Here is a 19,730-nt window from a genome sequence, read left to right on the forward strand (position 1 = left end):
GCGAAGGGGGAGTTTTAGCAGCGCTCTGTGTCGTATGTCTCTGACATTTTACATAAATTTCTGCTTGCTCAGCTCTGGAAAATCGTGACGGGGACTATAGAGACCCCTCTTTCCCATCGCCATCGCCACCGCCATAGTGATGGCCGTGACAGCAAGAGGACCTCCGCCTGCCATGACTTTGCTGTCATGTGACAAAAACGCGACAGTTTGCAAGGTCACGTCACATTAATTTGCTGACAATGATGTATTTAGGGGGAGAGAGACGAGACGAGACGCGACGAGACCTATGGATGTATTCCTCCTTGCGAAATTCTTAAAGCCTTGCCGCCAATTAAGGCTACAAGAGAATTCTCCCCTTCTCCCCCTCTCGCCCTTGACAATTTTTCTTAATTTCCCTGTTCTCTTCTTTTATTTCGTTTCTGCAGAGTGTAAAATGTAGCTGCAAAATACGTGAGGAATTACTCAAAGGAACAGGAACACCGAAAGGGAACGATAGAAAACCAGCGAGAATAAAACGAAACGAAAATCAAAATGCCAGCAATAAAATTACAACAATTGAATTCAATTTATTCACACGAAGGAAAGGAGAAGGCAGTACCAGGACCTCCGCGACCTGGACTTGGACCTGGACACCGATACAACGCCTTCTGGTGCCACTGGTGCTGGCATTTTGCAACAAATTATTTAAAAAGTTATTGCCACATTAAGCGTCATGGTGTTAATAACAATAAAACTTTATGTTGGCTGACACTGACTTTGATTTTATTGAGCACACGAACGGCAATTGGCATCGGAGCTGCCACTGCCACTGCCACGGAAGGAGCGGCAGGGGTAGCCGTAGCAGCACCAGCTGTTGGCGGTGCCCCATCAGGAAGCGTGGCAGCATTGGAGATTGGTAAGTAATGCGAATGGAAAGGTGTTCGGGGCGTGTATGTGTATGTGTGTGTGTCTTACTTATGCATGTGCATTTTTGATCAAAATGTTGATTAAACTAGAGATTTGTACTGCGACGATGGTACGGGTAAATAAATATCAATTTTTCCTATTTCCGTTTTTTTCTGATTTTTCTACTAAAAGCAGTCCTTCAATAAATTCATATGATTTTTTTTAACATTTACAAAAGATCTTCTGATTTTCCTAATAGATTTTCACATATTCAAGTGTTTTTTTCATCATAACTATAGTTTTTCGTTTATAGGGTATTTTCTATAATTTTTTTGTCCCCTAATGAAAATTGGAAACCTTCTCCCATTAAGCGATGATAATTTCCCCAACAAAAATATCACAGATTATCACATTTAAAGGAGACCCTGCCCTTGGTTTTATTAGTAGCCGACTTTTTATGCATTTTACGCTAACAAAACAAAAAAAAAAGGAAAATAAAACTTTGTATAATTATTCATGTTTATTCAAAACGCATCATGAAATCGAATACAAATTCTGTTTTGCGCACTAAATATTCATATTCACAGTTTTGCACATTTTCGAATAGAGCCAAAAAAAAGTTTTTCTTTTTCCAATAAAAAAATGTTTACAAAACATTTTACCGTTGAATGATGGGGGGAAAAAATCCATATGTTCATTTCCCATGAAATAAAATTTATGCATTTTTCGAGGTACAACAAGAAGGAATAAAAAAGGTACGATACAAAGAAATATTATGGAAAGTACGGGAGTATTTTGTATACAAAATTTCAGCACAATTCGAAATTCGGTAACAAAGCCAATCGCCAATCGGAGGAAAGAGAGAGAGAGAGAGAGTATGTGGAACCCAAAAATTCTGTGTCTGGTTCACGGACGAACGGATCGCATGGGGTAGGAGGTTGGAGGATGTGGGATCGGGACTCGCTCAGGAGTAAACTTCCCAATGTCCATGCATCATTGCACACATGCAACGATGCAACAGTTTAGGGCAGGAACAACATCCCCGATGCACTTAATTCTGAATTGCACTAAATAGTCGAGGCGGCACACACGCAGGGAATTTGCATTTGCATTCAGCAATCAACATGGAAATCAATCAACCGCAAAGCTGGAATGAGGGCTCTAACCCCTAGTCCATGGTTCCCGGACCTCATCCTGGTCGAGGCTCCTGCTCTTGGCTCTTGGGTCTTGGGTCTTGGCCAGCGTCTCCTGTTCAAGTATTTACCAATAACACAAAACCGTAACTAATAACTGGAGGAGGGGGGAGGAAGGAGGAGGGCGGAGGGGTTACCGGCCAGGTTACGGCCCCGGCACGCACTCAACCACAACCAATTACGGAAAATTTACGCAAAGCGCCAAGGATCCCTCATCGAACCCTAAGCCCAGAGAACCCAGATCCCAGTTCCCACTCCTCCTCCTCCTCCTACTCCTCCATCGGACGTCATTAATAAACATGAGGTTAGGCATAAACTCCAGAGGTGGGGCGGTGGAAAAATGATGGCTCCGAATGGCTCAGAAGTGGGTGGCTCTGACTCTCAGATACAGATAGAAAGATAGATAGGTAGGTATTTGTTTGTATGTATGGATATACCAAATCGAAGGCAGCAGCAGCTCAGCGGCTCTTTTGATAGATGACTGCGTCTTGGCTGCCTCTTCCGCTGCCCGACTCTTCTGCCGTTGTGGCGCTGCTCATTACCATTGCTGATTGGCCGGACTGGCTGGGCTCCCATCAGCCGCCTCACGTGTCCATGTGTGGTCCCGTCCATCACAGCTGGTGGCTCCTCCAATGGATTCCACTGGCTTTGTTGTTATTTTATATTCGTCTGCCGAGCATAACAAATTATCTTGTTGCCCAGAGAGGTTTTTTTTATACCCAGAGACGCTGGCTCGTTAGCCACCAACTTGTTTTCGAACCTCCAAAGAAATGGCAACAATATTTCCAAGCATCGAATAGGGAAATACGCTTAAAAATATATACCTTGTTTCTGGCGAAAGGGGAGTAGAGAAAATGAATGAAAAACCACATACCTGTGCAAGCAAAAGTCATTTTCACTCAAAAAAAATCGAGCGAAAAGCGAGCGACTACCGACGGACACCCGCGCAACAGCTTAAAACGTACACAGGGCATATTATTATATATTACGCGTATAACACTGTTGCTATAAAATTATCACAGAATATTGTTCCTAATATTTGTGGGAATATTTATTCCATTTTTCTGATGTTTTTAATCACTTTACAAATTGCGCAATTAAGAATTTTTTCACCGAATGCCGCGCGCCGAGAAGATGAAAAGAGATCTGGTCATCAGATTAGCCGAACGTTCATTTCGTTCTCCCACTCTCACTTTCGTTCTCTCTGGATTTGCAATCGGCTGTCAATAAGCGTTGCTTCGTGGGAGAGCTGAGGGCATGGAGTTAGCATGCACCCAGCGATCATTCACATTTTAACAGAGCAGTAGAGCGAGAGCGAACTGTATCGTAAATGATCTGTGCGAATATGATTGCCGAAGCTTCCACCCTCACCTTCGTTCTCTCTGGAATTGTAGTCGGCTGTCAACAAGCGTTACTTTGCGGGAGAGCAGAGGGCATGGAGTTAGCATGCCCCGAGAGATCATTCACATTTTAACAGAGCAGTAGAGCGAGGGCTGAAGTGTATTGTAAATGATCTGTGCGAAATGATTGCCGAAGCTTCCACTCTCACCTTCGTTCTCTCTGGAATTGTAGTCGGCTGTCAATAAGCGTTACTTCGCGGGAGAGCAGAGGGCATGGAGTTAGCATGCACCGAGCGATCATTCACATTTTAACAGTGCAGTAGAGCGAGAGCGAATTGTATTGTAAATGATCTGTGCAAATATGATTGCCAAAGCTATGCTTCACTCCCACTTTCATTGTCTCACCCTCTCTCTATCTCTCACTGGCAATGCAAAGCCCGTGGATGATCTCATTATTAAGCGCATCGTGTGAATTTTTGTGGTTGTATGTGTTTACAGACGAACGCAACTTTGCCATGGATTTTCTACGTCAATACGTTCCTCCCCCCACTCATTCGTTCAATGATGAAGCTGTGACTAATTTTTTCCTATTAGATTTCTCTTTAAAATGAACCCCTTGAAATTTTTAAACTTTAACGCTCCAAACCCTTTTCAGAATCTCCTTTTATACGTTCCACATACATATGTAAGATATCTCCCGACCGAAGATTGGTTAAATTATTTGCACCAAAAGCAGAGTACTTCCTTTTGACATGAATCAAAGGAGAACTGGAGCACACACTGGAGAACGAATTCCCTTTGAAACAAAATGTATAACAAAGCCAATCATCTTTTCTTTTCCGTGTTCGAGAGAGTGAGGGCAAAACCAGGCCACGACACCGACGCCTCGGTTCGGTAGCAGGAAATGAATGAATGGAAGCTGAATGAAAACCATGTTGATGTTGGTCTGCCTTCTGTCTTATGGTTCAGCTGTTTATTCCAATATGCGAATGTGAATGCGAATACATACGTACATATACGACTACCCGTACGAATTTATCTGTATTTATTTAAATGCGTAAATATCTGCATGCGTCTGCCATATTTCATTTGACCGTAGGCGCGTTGAAATGTTGCTCGAATTGCTTTGCGGCGACCAAATAAAAAATTACTCCCTGCCACTCTACCATGCCACGGCACACCAGCTCTCCGTGGCTGTATTTAAATTGATAATGTTAAAGCTCGGTCCGTTTAAATGGTCGTATAAATTGTCTGAAATATGCGTTGAAAAGTGGCCCAGAGATCAGGTAAGACCCCAGTCGCAGTCGCAGTCTCCCTCTCTCTCTCTCTTGGGTTCGCTTGATAAATGCGCGACAGTCAACAATTGGAGGTCAAGTGGTGTCTGGGGCTCTGGCTCTGCTCTGCTCCGATCTGATTGGGAAACATACGAGTAGTATGAATGCAGTCGTGGGGGATGCCTATGGAGAGGATGGATGGCCCGGGTTCGGGTTAAGTAGGTGTGGATGCAATATAGTGGATGAAAAATTGAATGCCTGAAAGAAAAGGTGGGAGAAGCAGACGAAGGGAATGCGTTTTGGAATGGTTTATAGCCTGAACAGAAGAGTGCTTTGTATTAGAAAATGTTATGGGATCAGTAATCAGGTGAGAGGTACAGCAACAACAGTACAAGCCAAAGCAATAGCTTCCACAGTGGCATTAGAATCCATAGGAAGAGAAACAGTAGCAGTATGACAACAACATCCACAGCCAGAGACAGCATCCACTGCCATCGAATCCATAAAGGTGTTGTTGTGAGCGGAGTGTGAGGAAGACGCGACAATTATCTGCTTTGAAAAATAACATACACACATACCCACACGCGTGTAGAAGTTCCGCAAAATCTTCGGTCATTGCACTCTCAGAGAGAGAATGAGAACGAGAGTGGAAGACGAAGCGCAGTTTGGGCAACTATCGATGCTAAGATCATTTACAGTTCTGGTTAATGAGAATGAGCTGCCTTTTCTGTTAAACTGCTGTGTGAGAGCATAGGTGAATGATCGCTCGGCACTTTGGTAATTCTATGCACAGCTCTCCCACGAATAACAGCCGATTGCAGTGACCGAGAGTAAATGAAAGTGAGAGTGGGAGAAGATTTGAGTGACAAAATAGGTAAATGAGCGTTCGGGCAGCGAGAGGGAGAATGGAGTTCCACTCATATCGATGGCGAATCTTAATTTTACTGAATAAATAGTAAATAAATGGTGAATTTCCATTAATGGAATTGAAAATCGTTATCCCACAGCGTTTTGCAGACCATTTATCCCCAGCAATGATATTACGAGTTAATGTTTATTTGGCCATTTCCCAACTAGTTTTTTATTATCCAATTGCATGCCATGAGAGTATATGCCCCTCTAATCTCTATATTTACCTCTGGGAAATTTATGGAAATCATCAACCCACTCTCGCTGTAGAGACTCTCTAAAACCAATTTCCCAAACTAATTGCTTGGTGGCTTATGCATCGATTTACACAATATCCCACAATGCGTGGCTCACTTTTACTTTCTAGCACCGCACCAGAAATATCCCACAGTCCCACACCACACATGGAGCGCTGAAGGAAACAAAAACAAAACCTGATATGGATTGGTATTAGATGTTGTCTTGGCCCGAAAAACAGTGGCCACACAGCACACGATAAACCAAACACCAAAGCTGCAGCAATGCATGTAATTTGGAGCTGCAGAGCTGCAGAGCAGCATGGAAATCTCCATGTGCCGGTGGCACCACTCGGTGGCAATCAAAAGTAAATGCGACACTAAACTCCCAGCTGCCGCTTGCCGCTTGCCGTTGGGGCACCAGTGGAGCAGCAGCCAGCGAAGTGGATCGCAACGGTTTATGTAGGTGAAGTTGTAGTTAGTAGCGGCACTTAAGGCGTCCGGCAGCCGGCAACTTGTGGGGCATGAAATGCATGACATGGAGAGCAGGTAGATATCTCAGATCGAATAAGGGAATGCTCTTTATTTTTGCAAGTAGAAAAATAAAGAAATACTCTTGGAAACCATTCCAAAATATATATCCCTTGTCCCAAAAAATGGGGAAAAAATATATTAAAATTAATCATTAATCGGAATCTTTTTCCTCAGCCCAAAAACCCCACTAGCCCGCATATAAAGTGCATAAAATCATGGCTTTTAAGTTAGTCTCTCTTTCTCTCTCTCTCTCTCTCGGACAGCGACAACATTTGGCATTTTAACGCTTTGGCCATAAAAACATGACTGCATTTTTTGCGATATACATTTTTCCAGAGCCAATAGATCGAGTGATCTATAAATTTTGCTGGCCAGGCACCAGGCTCCCAGCCCCGAGGCCTCGAGGCAGGCCTCAGGGTGCAGCTGCAACACTGTCGATGATCGCTGGCATCCGATAAGATTCGCCACGAATGCGGCCAGGCCGGGCCAGGCCGATGTGACAGGCCGTGTCGCCGCGTGGAAAACAAAAATTAAATAACAATTAATAGCTTAGCACCCACCAAAAGCCGAACGCCGAAAGCCACTCTCCGGCTTTCAGGGCTCTCTGGCGATAAATTAAAAAGTCTCTGTCTCGCCCCGAACTTTTCTGATAACTTGGCGACGATTAGAGCCCCGAAGAGACATCGAACATGTTTTGGTTTCCCTCTCGGATCGGAGTGGATTTATGTTTGCGGCGATAGAGCGTTCGAGCGGCGTAAAAGTGAATGCGCGCCTGCTCGCAATGTGGCTGGTGGTGACATGCATTTAAGATACTCCCGTGGTTGTAAATTATGTTAATTTATTACCATATCTACAGTGGCCTCTGCATCTGGTGCTCCGTTCTAGGGATGGACGCGTGACAAGTGTTGTGGGTGGAGGGGGGGGTTTTTTAATCACGCATTAATTACTGTTTTATTTTTAATATTTAATGTTTTTTATGAATGATTACAATGGGAATTCCACGACAAGAGAGATCCTTCCATGAAATGACAATCTTTCGCGGGTTTTATTTGAGCATTCGTGAATATATAGAGTGAGTGTATTCGAAGCTGGAGTTCTGACGGGTCATGGCCCGAGGATGTTGCCTTTGTTCCTATTTTATGTACTCAGATATATTTCCATCTTATATTTCTAGGTCTCACGACATGCCCCTCCCCCTCACGCGCTCCTCCCTAACGAATACCCCATTTACACCATTCGAACATCTGTATCTATCGGTTATTTGAATGCTTAATGTTGCATGTTAGATGTTTGTCACGTCAGCGAAGATAGCGAGAGAGAGAGAGAGAGCTCTTTTCCACAGTTCATTCGCTTTGGTCGGTGGTTGTGTGGTCCGACAGCTACTTTTTTAATTGCATCCGTGAGATACACAACAGTCCAGTCCAGTCCAGCCCCCGCACACACCCCATTTCGAATGGGCAATTAAAATGCGTGCGTAATTTGTTAACACAATTTCTACTCGAATCCGGGGGAATGGGTGTAGGGGGGATCGGGTATCGGGGATCCCTTTGGCCGGACCACACCACACACCGTTTACTTTCGGCCTCAACGAACCATGGCCAAAAGTTCGTTCGTTCTCGGCGTCGGCTTCGGCGTCGGCGTCGGCGTCCTGCCCATAAAGCACGCCTTGTTGCTTTTGTTGTTTATGAGCGCCAGCAGATACGCGTCATTAAGCGCGTTTCTGGCGCGTTTTTGTTTTCGCTGTTTCGCCCGCTCGCGCTGTTTCGGTCGCTCGGAAACTTTTTACCCGCTACAGCGCCCTTTGTGGCTCCTCTTTACAGCTCAAAAACTCCAAGGGGAGTCTATCCATTGGTGAAATGGCAAATACCCTGAGAAAGTAGCTCTCCAGCTAGCTTTTAGACTTGTTCTGAATGCATTTGGATCCCTATAAAGTGGTGGAAACCCTCGGGCACACCAGACTAATTCTTATCTGACAGATACACACATACTTCAAGGCACAATATTCCTTACAATCTACTCATGTTTCTTGTGTTCCCCCATCGCGGTTTAGCGCTTAATTAAGTTGGATAATCCCTCCGGGGGGAAATCTCACTCTCCCCCCCCTCTCTCTCTGTCTAACCGCTTTATCAAGCCATCTTCTGCACGGCATATGAAAGTGTATCCCGTGAAATGTTTGTTAGCAATTTTCCATGGCTTATGGCCCGTGCCCCCGCTGCAGCATTGAACTGTAAAATTGTGCAATTTTCAATTTTCATAAAGTTTCGCGGTGTTTTCTCTCAAGCATTTTGTTTGTGTGTTTACACACTCCCAATGCCGCCCCCAAAGAGAGAGAGAGAGGAGAACTTTGAATTATGATTATCGCACACACACACACACACACGCGCGGAGGGCTGCAGCGGACAGAACAGCACCCCAGGATCCCCTCCCCCCCCCCCCCTTACCGTCCCCCAACCCCTTTTTCACCCATGCACTCAAGTGGCAGTTAATTAAATTTTGCGCAATTTATTTTGTGCAAAAACTTTGCGCCAACAACAGCAACAACAATTGGAAGGAGCAGCAATTTCCCTGCAGCCGGTCCGCGTGCGTTGTTTACTTTTCACTTTTCACTTTTCACTTTGTAGTTTTGCATTTTGCACCGTCGAAAGTTGTTCCCCCTATTTGTTTTCCCTCCACAAGAGATGTGTTCTCTCTGGCATATTTGTTTAGCTTTCCTTTGATTTTCCACCTCTCAATCGGCGGATGGGGGAGGGGCAGGGATCCGATCCTCATAATTGAAAAGCGCTGGCATATCCATCAATTTCCCCTAAATAGAGAAACATTTTCGACCCATTTTCGCTCCATTTTCCCCCCTTTTCTATAGTAGTTTTGGCTCCCCATTTTCGTTTCGTTTTCCAATAATTAAAAATAATTTATGAGCTTCAATATGTCATAGATATTACGAGTGTGGGCGGGGGTTTCCCCCCAAAGGGGGTTGGGGTGGGGTGTTTGAGTGATTGCAGCAATTTACTGCCAAAGTTCCTTCAGCTGTCGTTGCCTCCGACTGTCCGTCTGTCTTGTCGATAATTAAGCAATTGCGTTTTTCCCCTCGTTTTTTCTGGCCAAATGAGTTTTCACAACTGCTAAAACGAGAAACAGTTCGGAAAAGTGTGGGTCAAAGGGCCAGTGGGAGGAGCCTGGGGTACATAAATAGGGAGACTGATGATAGGGGAGATCTTACGGATCAGTATTGGCAATATATTATAACTATATATTGTAGGAAATTGGATTAGAGAGATCTCCCAGTATCATAGATCCGTTCCAAAAGAAATAAGTATTCCTATAAAGATCTGAGAGCCAATTCCATCTTTGAAAACACAACCGCATTGAACGGAATGATCTTTTCGAGTGGATTCATCAAAACTAGTTTAAAAATATTCCCATCTATTCATTACGATCCATAGTTCCATTGCTACAATGATCTCTGCTTTAATTCTCACAAGACAGAACCCTCTGATCGTTTTTACACTCATCTTAGGATCTATTCAGAGAAAAGGGATCTTTTAGAACGTTTCCGCATAGGAATGAGATCAAATAATTCTCAAAATGAGCCAATAAAACTACCAAATTCCATTGATATTACTGATGTTGGCCCCCCAAACCCAATCGGATACTGATCTTAAGGTCCAATCTTTGACAAAATGTTTGATAAACAGAGCTTTTAGTGCTCCAATAGTTCCAAGGGTTCTCTATAAGTAAAACTTCCTCTAGATGCACATCTCTCTCTCACTAGGAAGATCTTTTTATGACGGTATGCTTTCTTCTACAGAAATCTGCATGCTGTCTCCCATTTTTCTACAAAACTTATAGGAAAACCCTCTCTCATTTCCCTCCCAGAAACTCTTCAAGCATCCCTCGCTTTTCTTAAGGCCACTCTGCCAAAAAGAGCACAGAGGCGAAAGCCTGAGAGATCTTCGATGGTTTTTGTAAAATGAAACTACAACATCGAGAAGATGATGAAGATGCTGAAGAAGAAGGGTCTGCGTCTGGCTGGAGTAGGGTCTGTGGGTCTGGGGGTCTGTGGGAGAGTATCCATATCTGCAGATGGCGCGATTGGACTGTCAAGTATCTTCTCTTCTGTGTCTGCCCCTTGTGGGAGGGGCCCTGACCTTTGTCTAGTTTTTCCCTCCGCTCTGGCTGCATGGCTTTGACTTATGGTGCTTAAGCACTGACTGATTGCATCTAATTATTCACTGAATGATAATATTCTTGAAGCAGAAGAATATTTGTGGAAGCAGGCAGCCAGCAGGCAGGCAGCAGGCAGCAGCAGAAACAATGATGATGATGATGATGATGGCAATGTCTCAACGACCTATTCATGACCCTTTCGCGGTCTCTTGGGGCTGCTCAGATGGAGGCTGGCTGGCTGGCTGGCTGGCTGGCTGGCTGGTGGGGCCCACAGCCATTCTTCAAGTGGGATGGAAATGATAATTGCGCTTTTCATGCATTCTCCACTCGACAGATTGATGGCAAATGGAAATTGAGTTGCTGAAAGTCCAAGATAGAGAGAATGTATCTTTGTATCTTTGTATCTCTTCTTTCCAATTTGTGGCCTGCCCTTTTGTCTTTGGTTTAATTAATTTATTCATTCAATTTCGACAGGTGAATGGAGGGAATCATTTGTTTTTCTATGATTTTTCTATGATATCTATAATTTTGATATTTTTCTCTGTGGGTCGCATATATCATTATAATCATCAAAGATTTTTCATCATTACATCATCTTATCTCATCTTTTGTTTGTGTGTTTTCCTCTTTTAGGAACCTGCAAGCAACCGTTGGGCATGGAATCTGGCGCCATTGCCGATTTTCAAATAAGCGCCAGCTCGGCCCACGATATGGGAAATGTGGGGCCACAGCATGCCAGGTAAGACGAGACAAGATATTTTCAAGAGATTCTAAGAGATAAAAGAGGTTTTTTGTATGGTTGATGGAATGAAGGAGATTCAAACAATGTTGCATCACAGAAACCATTCAATAGAATTGTGCAACAATGAACCCGGGAAAAAAAGCCCTGAAATATAAATATTTAATATTTATGGTTTAAAAAATGTTTACCCAAAGATCTGCTCCGAGAGTGGACAGTGTAAAAGCAAAGTGTTCTTTCGTCATTTCTATGAAAATACTTGATTTCTATTTTTATTTTTTCTATTTGTATTTTTATTATAAATTAATATAAAAACTATTTCCTACAAGTTTTCTATTTATTTTTAAAGTCTTACTTTTAAACTATTAAAAATTCTTTTTAATTTATAAATTAAAATATTTCCTACAAGTTTATTGTTTTTTTCTTATTTTAATATTTATTTTTAAATTTCTCACTTTTAATTTATTACAAATTAATTTTAATTTATATTTGGGTAAAAATAAATTATATTTAATTTGATTGTGTTTGTATTTGTATTTAGGACCAGAATATTTAAAATAAATATGGATGCGTTTTTTTCTTTTTAACATGCCAATTTTTGTGGGATAAATACCTTAAAGTATTTTTCTTATTAATATTTTTTAAAGAAAACTCTTACTTAAAATATCCACCAAATGGTAGTTCCTTGTAAAAGAAATCCTCAAAAAATGTAAATTTATATCAAAAGAAAATATTGATTTTTAGGTCAAAGTTTAAGGCTCGTGCTTAAACACCATCTACAAATACTTTTAGTGCCTCTTTTAATCCCCTAAAACCCCACAGACTAATCACAATTTCTGCCTTCAAAAAGCAAAAAACATTCCAAAAATCCTTCCGTACACAGAAAAAGCGTGTCACATGTGATGGCTGTAAATGTGTGATAAACAGCCATGATCTATTACAATTTCTTGACTCGTAACATGAGGATGATGCATGTTTTTATAGAAGGGTCGCCAGGGAGGAGAAGGACACGGGCCTGTGTCTTGTTTCCTGCCTTTGTACATGGTAAATAATTATTATTATGAATTATTTTATGGCGTGTTTAAATGCCTTTATGTCACAAATACAAAAAAATAGCACAACAGAGAAACAGTGAAAACACACAAATGACATAAATTAAAGCCCAGAGAAAACAAGAAAACAGCACATGCAAAAATGAGTTTACAGCCACCATCAAGAGGGAGAATAATGATACAACTTATGGGGCAGACATTCTGCTGACATTTATTTGCCACAAAAAAAGGGACGGGGGACGGGGGACGGGGGGGAAGGAATTTTCATGGGTAATTATTCGCAAAGTCAAGGACTGCCCAGAACAGATCATGAATATATAATGCATAATGCCAACATCATACATTCTGTAATAAACTCTGGCTCCCTCTCTCTCTCTCTTTAGAAACATTTTTACGAGGCACTAAAATCATTTTCGGAATGTGTGCCGCAAAGCAAACACAGAGGGGAAAGCCCCACCACAGAATACCGTCATACAAAAAGAAAAACAAAAACAAACAACTTTGGCTGAAAGTTTTCCCTATTTTCCATCATCATACATTGGGTTAACGTTAGCCGGAAACAAAACAAGCCATAAAATATAGAACTTTTTTTGGGTATAATATTTGATGGAAAATCTGCGATAAAAATTGAAAAGTTAACCAAATGACCGCAGGAGGAGGAGGAGGCGGCAAATGATGAAAAATCTATGGAAATATTAGTTGCGATAACAAAAAGAAATAGGATTACTTTTCTTATGATTTTTACTAAAAAATTTTTAAAGCAAACAAAACCAGAAAAATATCTAGTAGAAAATATAGGTGGTATCTGTGCTCAAAGAGTGGAGGCATACCCCTAATGAAATGCATAAGCAAAGACTCCTTTCGTTTTGCCAAGCAAAAAGCCTGAAATACACACGGAGGGAAAATATATGACTGGAGTAACAGGAATATTGATTATAATGTCAATGTCGCCACCCCCCCCGCCCCCCCTCGACGATGGGGAGGGAAAACACTCGCATAAAAATAAAAGAAAAGCAATAAAATTATGCAAAGTCAACAGAAAAAGCGACCAAACGACAGTCGAGAACGAAACGAAGGGAGCGACAGGCGACAGGCAACGTCCATGGCGGTGCCCTGGTACGTGTTGACTACTGCCCCAATCTCCTGGGGGCACCCCACCCCCCTCCCTGCGAAGGGCCAGTGGCAGTGGCGGCGTCTCCGGTGCGCAAAACAAATGTTTGGTACTAAAAATGTCACACATGGCGTTTTGCATGTGGCGCCCAGTGACTGCCGGTACCGAAATGTGCGTGCCCGGGCCTAATGATGGGGCCTCCTCTCCGCCATATGATAGGGGGGGTGGGGCAGGGAGGGAGTACGGACCTGGAGTTTAACGTTAAACATGCGCCAAAGTCATATGAATTTTATTACAAATGAAAAAAGGTTGCCTTTGGCCAGAGAGAGAGAGAGAGAGAGAGAGAGGGGAAAAGGAAAAAAAGGAAGCAGAGATTCGGGGGAAGCCAGAGATACAGTCAAAAGACTGGCAAAAAGCAAGACACAGAGGCGGGAAGCGGTAGAGGAATGAAAGTCACAAAAGATTGAGTGAAATTCACTTTCTCTCATATGATGGAAATGAAAAAGTTTCATATATGAACAAGGGGTTAAAACCACACACACACACACACAAACACAAGAAAGAAAGAAAGCAAGAAAGAAAGTTCGTTTCTCTCCATCCTCAAAGTTCTATATTTTGCAACGATTTATGGCATGCTTTAAGGCCACTTGGCAGCGGTACAAAACTTATTACCGAAAAATTTCGAATATAGCCTACTTTCTGGCGCCCCGAACTGCTGGTGCAGGGAAGCAGGGAAAGGGGAAGGGGGGGGGAGGGGGCTGGTAACGAAAAACAATAGCGAAATAGCCAAGAACAGTAGAGTGCAAATTATGCCATCGCCCCATTCTTTACGAGCTCCTTACGTGACCAAAAACTCTTTGCCTACATTTTTTTTGTACTTTCTTCTTGGTTTTTTGCTTTTTTTACAAGGGGTTCCATAAACTAAGGATTTTTTGTGCTGGGGGGTTCTATACATTCTCTATAAATATTTTTGGGGGCTAAACTTTCTTTATTTATACTTTTTTCATAGGTGGAAAAATGCCACTGCGTGGTTTTGTGCGTTATTTCGGTTGTCTTTTCATGTGTGTGTGCGTGTGTGTGTGTGCGTGTGTGTGTGTGCGTGTGTGTGTGTGCGTGGGAGAAAGTCTATAAAATTCATGCGTGAATTTTGATGGATGTCTTCTAATGAAAATATGCGACTCACTCATGGCATTTCCTCTCCCTCTCTCTCTGTCACTCTTTTTACTACCTCTCCCTCTCCCTCTCTCTCTCTCTGTCTCTCTCCCTCTCTCTCACGCATCACAAACCATTTTCCTTTGCCACTGCCCCGCTGCGTATGTGTTTGGCATAAATTTTTGACAGTTGAGTTATTTTCGACAGGGGCCACTGCCGAGCGCCTAAATGTAGGCTGCACATAAATATTAACCGAAGGCAGGCCAGGAGTTGGTGGCGCTTCTACATGTGGGAAATGCTAGCTGCTGCTACCGTTTTTTTTTTTTTATATTTTGCGGATAATTGAAGCAATTTAGGCTAAAGTGTTGCCTAAAATAATCTATGATATGAAAAAAGGAGGGAAAAAAATTGTTTGATGTTTCATAAAGGTAGTGGAGAAGTTCTTTCCCGGAAATGTTCCCCGAAAATAGTAGAAAATGGTGAAAAATGTGTAGAGAATTTAATATAGTGTGGGAGTTCTTTGGATGTTTCTGAGAAACAGTTTTTTATGTCACGGAAAATAATGAAAAATTCACTTGCAAAATCATGAAAAATGTGACTCAAAAATTGTCTAAAAATTAATGTTTGATACTGAATATTGTGCCCAAAAAATGCTTAAAAATTGCTTAATTATAAAAAACCATTTATTTATGTTAACATCATTGTAAATACTATTTTTAAAAGCTGCGTTTTGCACCCGCAAAATGTGCAAAAATGCATTTAAAATAAAGCGGTTATTAAGATAATTCCTCATATTTTTTAAATCAAATTATTTCTTGATAAATCATTAAAAATAAAACTAATAAAAATAAATAAAAAAGTAGAGTTCTATAAAAAATCATTAGAGAAAAATAAAGAGAACTTCTAAAAAACTTAGGGAAATATTAAATTCAAAAATGTATACGAAAAAAATTAAGAATCATTTTCAAAAAAGCCAAAAACAATAATAAATTCTGGTTAAAAATTACAACAACAAAAATCCTTAAGCTAAAGGAGTCTTAAAGGACTTTTCCACTAATTGTTTCTCCATAAAATATTAAAAATTTATATAACAAAAAGGCAACAAAAAATTTAATTTTAACTAAAAATGTTCGAAAAAATCCCTTAAACTAAATGAGCTCTAAAGTATTTTCCTATGTGTTCTTCCCAATAACTATTTTTCTATAAAATATTAAAAATCAAATAAAAGTGACAAACAAATTTAAGAAATTTTGGTTTTTGGTCCCTAAACTAAATTAGCTTTAGATACCTGTTCTTCCCACAAATTGGTTCTCTATAAATCATGGAAATTGCACCTAAAAACTTTCCTTTTAATGCCTCAATCAAAAACTACTTTAAACAGAAGTTTGATAAAGTACTATCCTGTATGAAATCATATGAACTGATGGCCACACACACTCCTTCGACTGCCAGACACATCTAGGACTCCACTGGAAGCCCTCCACGGACAGACAGACGGACAGACAGACACAAACAACATTATCTTTGAGACGACATTGACATTTGGTCGCATTCGCATTCACATTCACATTCACATTTTCATTCACATTTCACATTGACTTTGACACTAACTTCAGAAACCCGTAACCCCTAACCCTTAACCCCTGTCTGCCCCACACGCACCGCCCCGCCCCGCCCCACACCGCATCGATTCCTATTCCTATTCCTCTTTCGAATTGATTGAAAAACGTTGTAAATTCTAGGGCCTGGAAAAAGTGAACTTTTCCTTTTGTTTTTCCTGTGGTTTCCTCTGGTGTGCATCGGCGCATATGAAAATGCAGCTTTTCATTTTCCCACAGCAGAACTTGAATAAAGGAAAATGCATTGATTTGTCGACTTTCACGCTGTCATTAGAAATCTGTGGGAGGGCGGGGGCGGGGTCAGGAAAACAATCCACTTTCTGCTTTGGTTTTCCTCGCTTTTGACGAGTTCCTTTGGGGTGGCTTTTGGGGCTCTCCGTTTGGGGCCCTCTTTTTTTGGGGGTAGTGGGTGGGGGGTGGGGGGTTCCTTTCCTTTTGATTTGCTCTTCACGGAACATATAGCAAATGGGTCAATTGATTTCTGCTTATTGCATGCCACACGGCTGCCATCGCAATTTGATGTAATCGTACCCCCCCCCCCCCCCTCTCCTCGTAGTTTTTCCTCTAGTTTTCCTTTTACATTTTTCTCCCCCAAAAACCTTGTTTTGCAATTGTTTTCCCAGCCCCCTCCTGATGTGTATTTCAATCAGTTGCAGACGTTTTTTTTCTCGAGTTTCTTTTTTTTGTGTATTTTCTTTTAGCATTTTCTTCATTTTCCTGCCGTTGGCTGCTCGTTCGCTAATTTCTTTGGCATTTTTCCTTAACGCCAGAATGGAGAAGTTTGTTTAATGGACTTATAAGTCATTTAACTTTATTAATCAGTGCCGCTTGGCTGATGCTGTGCTGGAGGGTCAATACAGAGGTCAATAGATGTCGTGGGATTTGGTCAGGGATTGGCAGAGATTTGGGTTTGATTTCCAAGAGATTTGCCTCTGGAATGGCAGACTGTAGAGCCCCCAGAGCTTACTAGATTTATAGAGAAAAACGTTTGCAAGGTCGAGAGGCTATTGAGGGTCGTGGCGGTGGCTTGCAGCAGTACTTACATTGCTTTGAGCTGAAATACTCTAAGAATTGGTGGGAATTTTCAGGGTTAAGGTCTTGAGGTATCAATCCATTTCGAAGACTCGATTTTTGTGCAGATTTCATTCATCTTTGGCTCCGTTCACAGACCGCACTCCTCCTCCTCCACAAACATCGCCCTGCCATCATTCAGTTACAATCAAACAGCTGTAGTCCCTTCCCCCACCCCCCACCTGGGGACATACCGCATACCGTTCTCCCCTCGTCGTATCTTCACTGCTTAATTGCCGCATTAGACGCTGCTGCATGCAGCATTTGCCTTTGCTGTTAAAGTCAGGAGGACATGCTTCCATGTTGCCACAAACAACCAGAGGCGGGGTTACGCCCTAGTACTCCACCCACCCACCCACACCCACACACACACGCACATCAGATGCTTGGCTACCTTCCATTGTTGCTGGCTGGCGCTTCTGTGGCTGTCGCTCACGGAGTCCCTTTTGTTGTTGTTGTTGTTTTTGGGGGGAGGCCTGTCAGTGGCATTGATTTTCGCTTTTGGCATAGTCTACTTTTAGGCAGCAGGATACCAGATCCTTTCTCTCTGCACTGATGATTGCCATGTGCTGCCACTGCCATCGGAGCTCGTTCTCTCTGGCCACTGAGGCAATTGTTGTTAACGCGTTTTCCATTTTATTGCATTAATGTTTGATTTGGTTTTGCGCCTTTCGCTGCGGGGCCAGCAATGCTCTGCGTTTCAGCGCTTCAGCGCTTAATGTCTGCCCGATTGAATTGATTGCCACCGCGGAGTGGGGGGCGGGTGTGCCCCGTGTGTGCGTTCAGAGATGGAAGCGTGGTGCGTGAGGCAGTTCATTTGGTAAAGGCTTTTATGCTCTGTGGCTTACACATGACTTAGGGATCGATAACTTCTCGATGAAAATCGATAAAAAAATGGATTGAATGTAAAGACTGAAATAAATCGAAATAAATACAAAAATATCTATTCATCATCGATGAAGATCGATAAACATAGAGTAAATATAAAAATATATTATATAAATATAAAATGATATTTTTTATTGCTAATTGACGATAAATAATCGATAAAAATCGATAGATATACAATAAAAATCCGTAAATATAAAAATATAGGTTTTAAAGTAGCGATAACAACCGAAATATATCCATAATTATCGACACATATCCAGAGATATCGAATAATATCGATAATTATCGATACAAATCAATTAATATTTGCGAAAATATAATATATATAGAAATAGAAGCAATTCAAATCCAACCACATCGATACGCATCTATGAAGAATTGATAAATATTGATAATTAACAAAAAATATCGAAATTTATTAAAAACTTTTGATATTTTTCGAGAAATACCAATAATTATCAAGAAAAATCAATTAATATTTGGGAAAGTCGAAAAATATAGAAAATGAACCGATAATCGATACAAATATATGAAAAACCGATAAATATTGCACGACGAATATATTTATTCGATATACATATTAGTATTGTCTAATAAACCCACGGTTATCTCCATCATCTCTTGTCGTATATTCCTAGAAAATCCCAATCAATCTCTGAGACCAAATCTTTTCCTATCACGCTGCCATCTCCATCTCTGGTATCCTTATCCCCATTTCCCTTTGTGTATCCTGGAGTATATTTTCCTCGTGTTATTGCCGCTGCTAGTTCTCTCGTTCTCCCACTTGGCCCTGGGAATATTTGATGGCGCCTCCACTGCCAACGATTTCGACTTTGTTTCGCTTCAGCTGTCAGCAGAGTTCCCCCACCCACCCCCCTCCGCCACTGAGTGGGTTTGGGGCATGGGCATCCCCTAATGTGTTAATGTGCTTTTTATGTTACAAATGAGTCAATTTTTATGATTTAATGCCGGGGGCTTTCGGCCATTTGGCGTCATGGAATTCGAATTTTGATAACGGTTTGGCATTTCTCTTCCACTGATTATCGCCAAAGGAGAGAGCGAGAGAGAGAGAGAGCGGGAGGGAAAACTTTCACTTGGAGCTGGATGGTTTTCCTCATTGCTTATTGAATTATTTATAACATTTTATTGAATTTCTTCGTTTGCCACACATTCAACATCCTTTCTGGGGGGGGGTACATTGATTTGGGCTGTCCTTAAAACGATACGGCAGGAGACAGGAGTTTAAGTCCTTACTCCTTTTAATTCAATGAAAGCAAATTTGCTTCGACTTTTATTTAATAAAGAACGAAACACTGCAGCCCGGAGAAAGGTGAAAGAAAGGCATGAATCCATGGTGCTCTACGGATGCTCTACGACGACAACATGTTTTATTAATTTCATTTATTAAAAACGCACACACTGTGGTGTTACTTTCATTACATTTTGCCAGGAATTCCTCCTCTTTACCTACAGGCAAACAAATGCAGACAGGCAGGGCGGGGCGGGGCGGGTCGGAGCGTCTTCCCTTAAGTTAAGGAAAATTCCAAGAAAATTACACGA

General features: G+C 41.7%; 1 protein-coding gene and 1 long non-coding RNA gene across 2 annotated transcripts in view; one reads left to right on the plus strand and one right to left on the minus strand.

Annotated features, from left to right (window-relative positions):
* The window catches only part of LOC113565815, a 178,048-nt gene extending 174,927 nt beyond the window's left edge, over positions 1-3,121 (minus strand). The window contains exon 1 of the long non-coding RNA XR_003408815.1: positions 2,953-3,121. This is a non-coding gene — a long non-coding RNA (uncharacterized LOC113565815). The remainder of the gene's footprint in view (positions 1-2,952) is intronic.
* LOC6593802 (discoidin domain-containing receptor 2) overlaps positions 1-19,730 on the plus strand; it is a 151,779-nt gene that overhangs the window by 35,103 nt on the left and 96,946 nt on the right. Inside the window, exons 2-3 of the mRNA XM_026989024.1 lie at positions 426-895; positions 11,169-11,274. Coding sequence (XP_026844825.1) covers positions 532-895; positions 11,169-11,274 — 470 coding nt within the window. The 5' untranslated portion in view covers positions 426-531. The remainder of the gene's footprint in view (positions 1-425; positions 896-11,168; positions 11,275-19,730) is intronic.

The sequence above is a fragment of the Drosophila persimilis genome, unplaced genomic scaffold, assembly GCF_003286085.1.
Source record: "Drosophila persimilis strain 14011-0111.01,24,50 unplaced genomic scaffold, DperRS2 tig00000191-arrow-pilon, whole genome shotgun sequence".
Classification (NCBI taxonomy): Eukaryota; Metazoa; Arthropoda; class Insecta; order Diptera; family Drosophilidae; genus Drosophila; species Drosophila persimilis.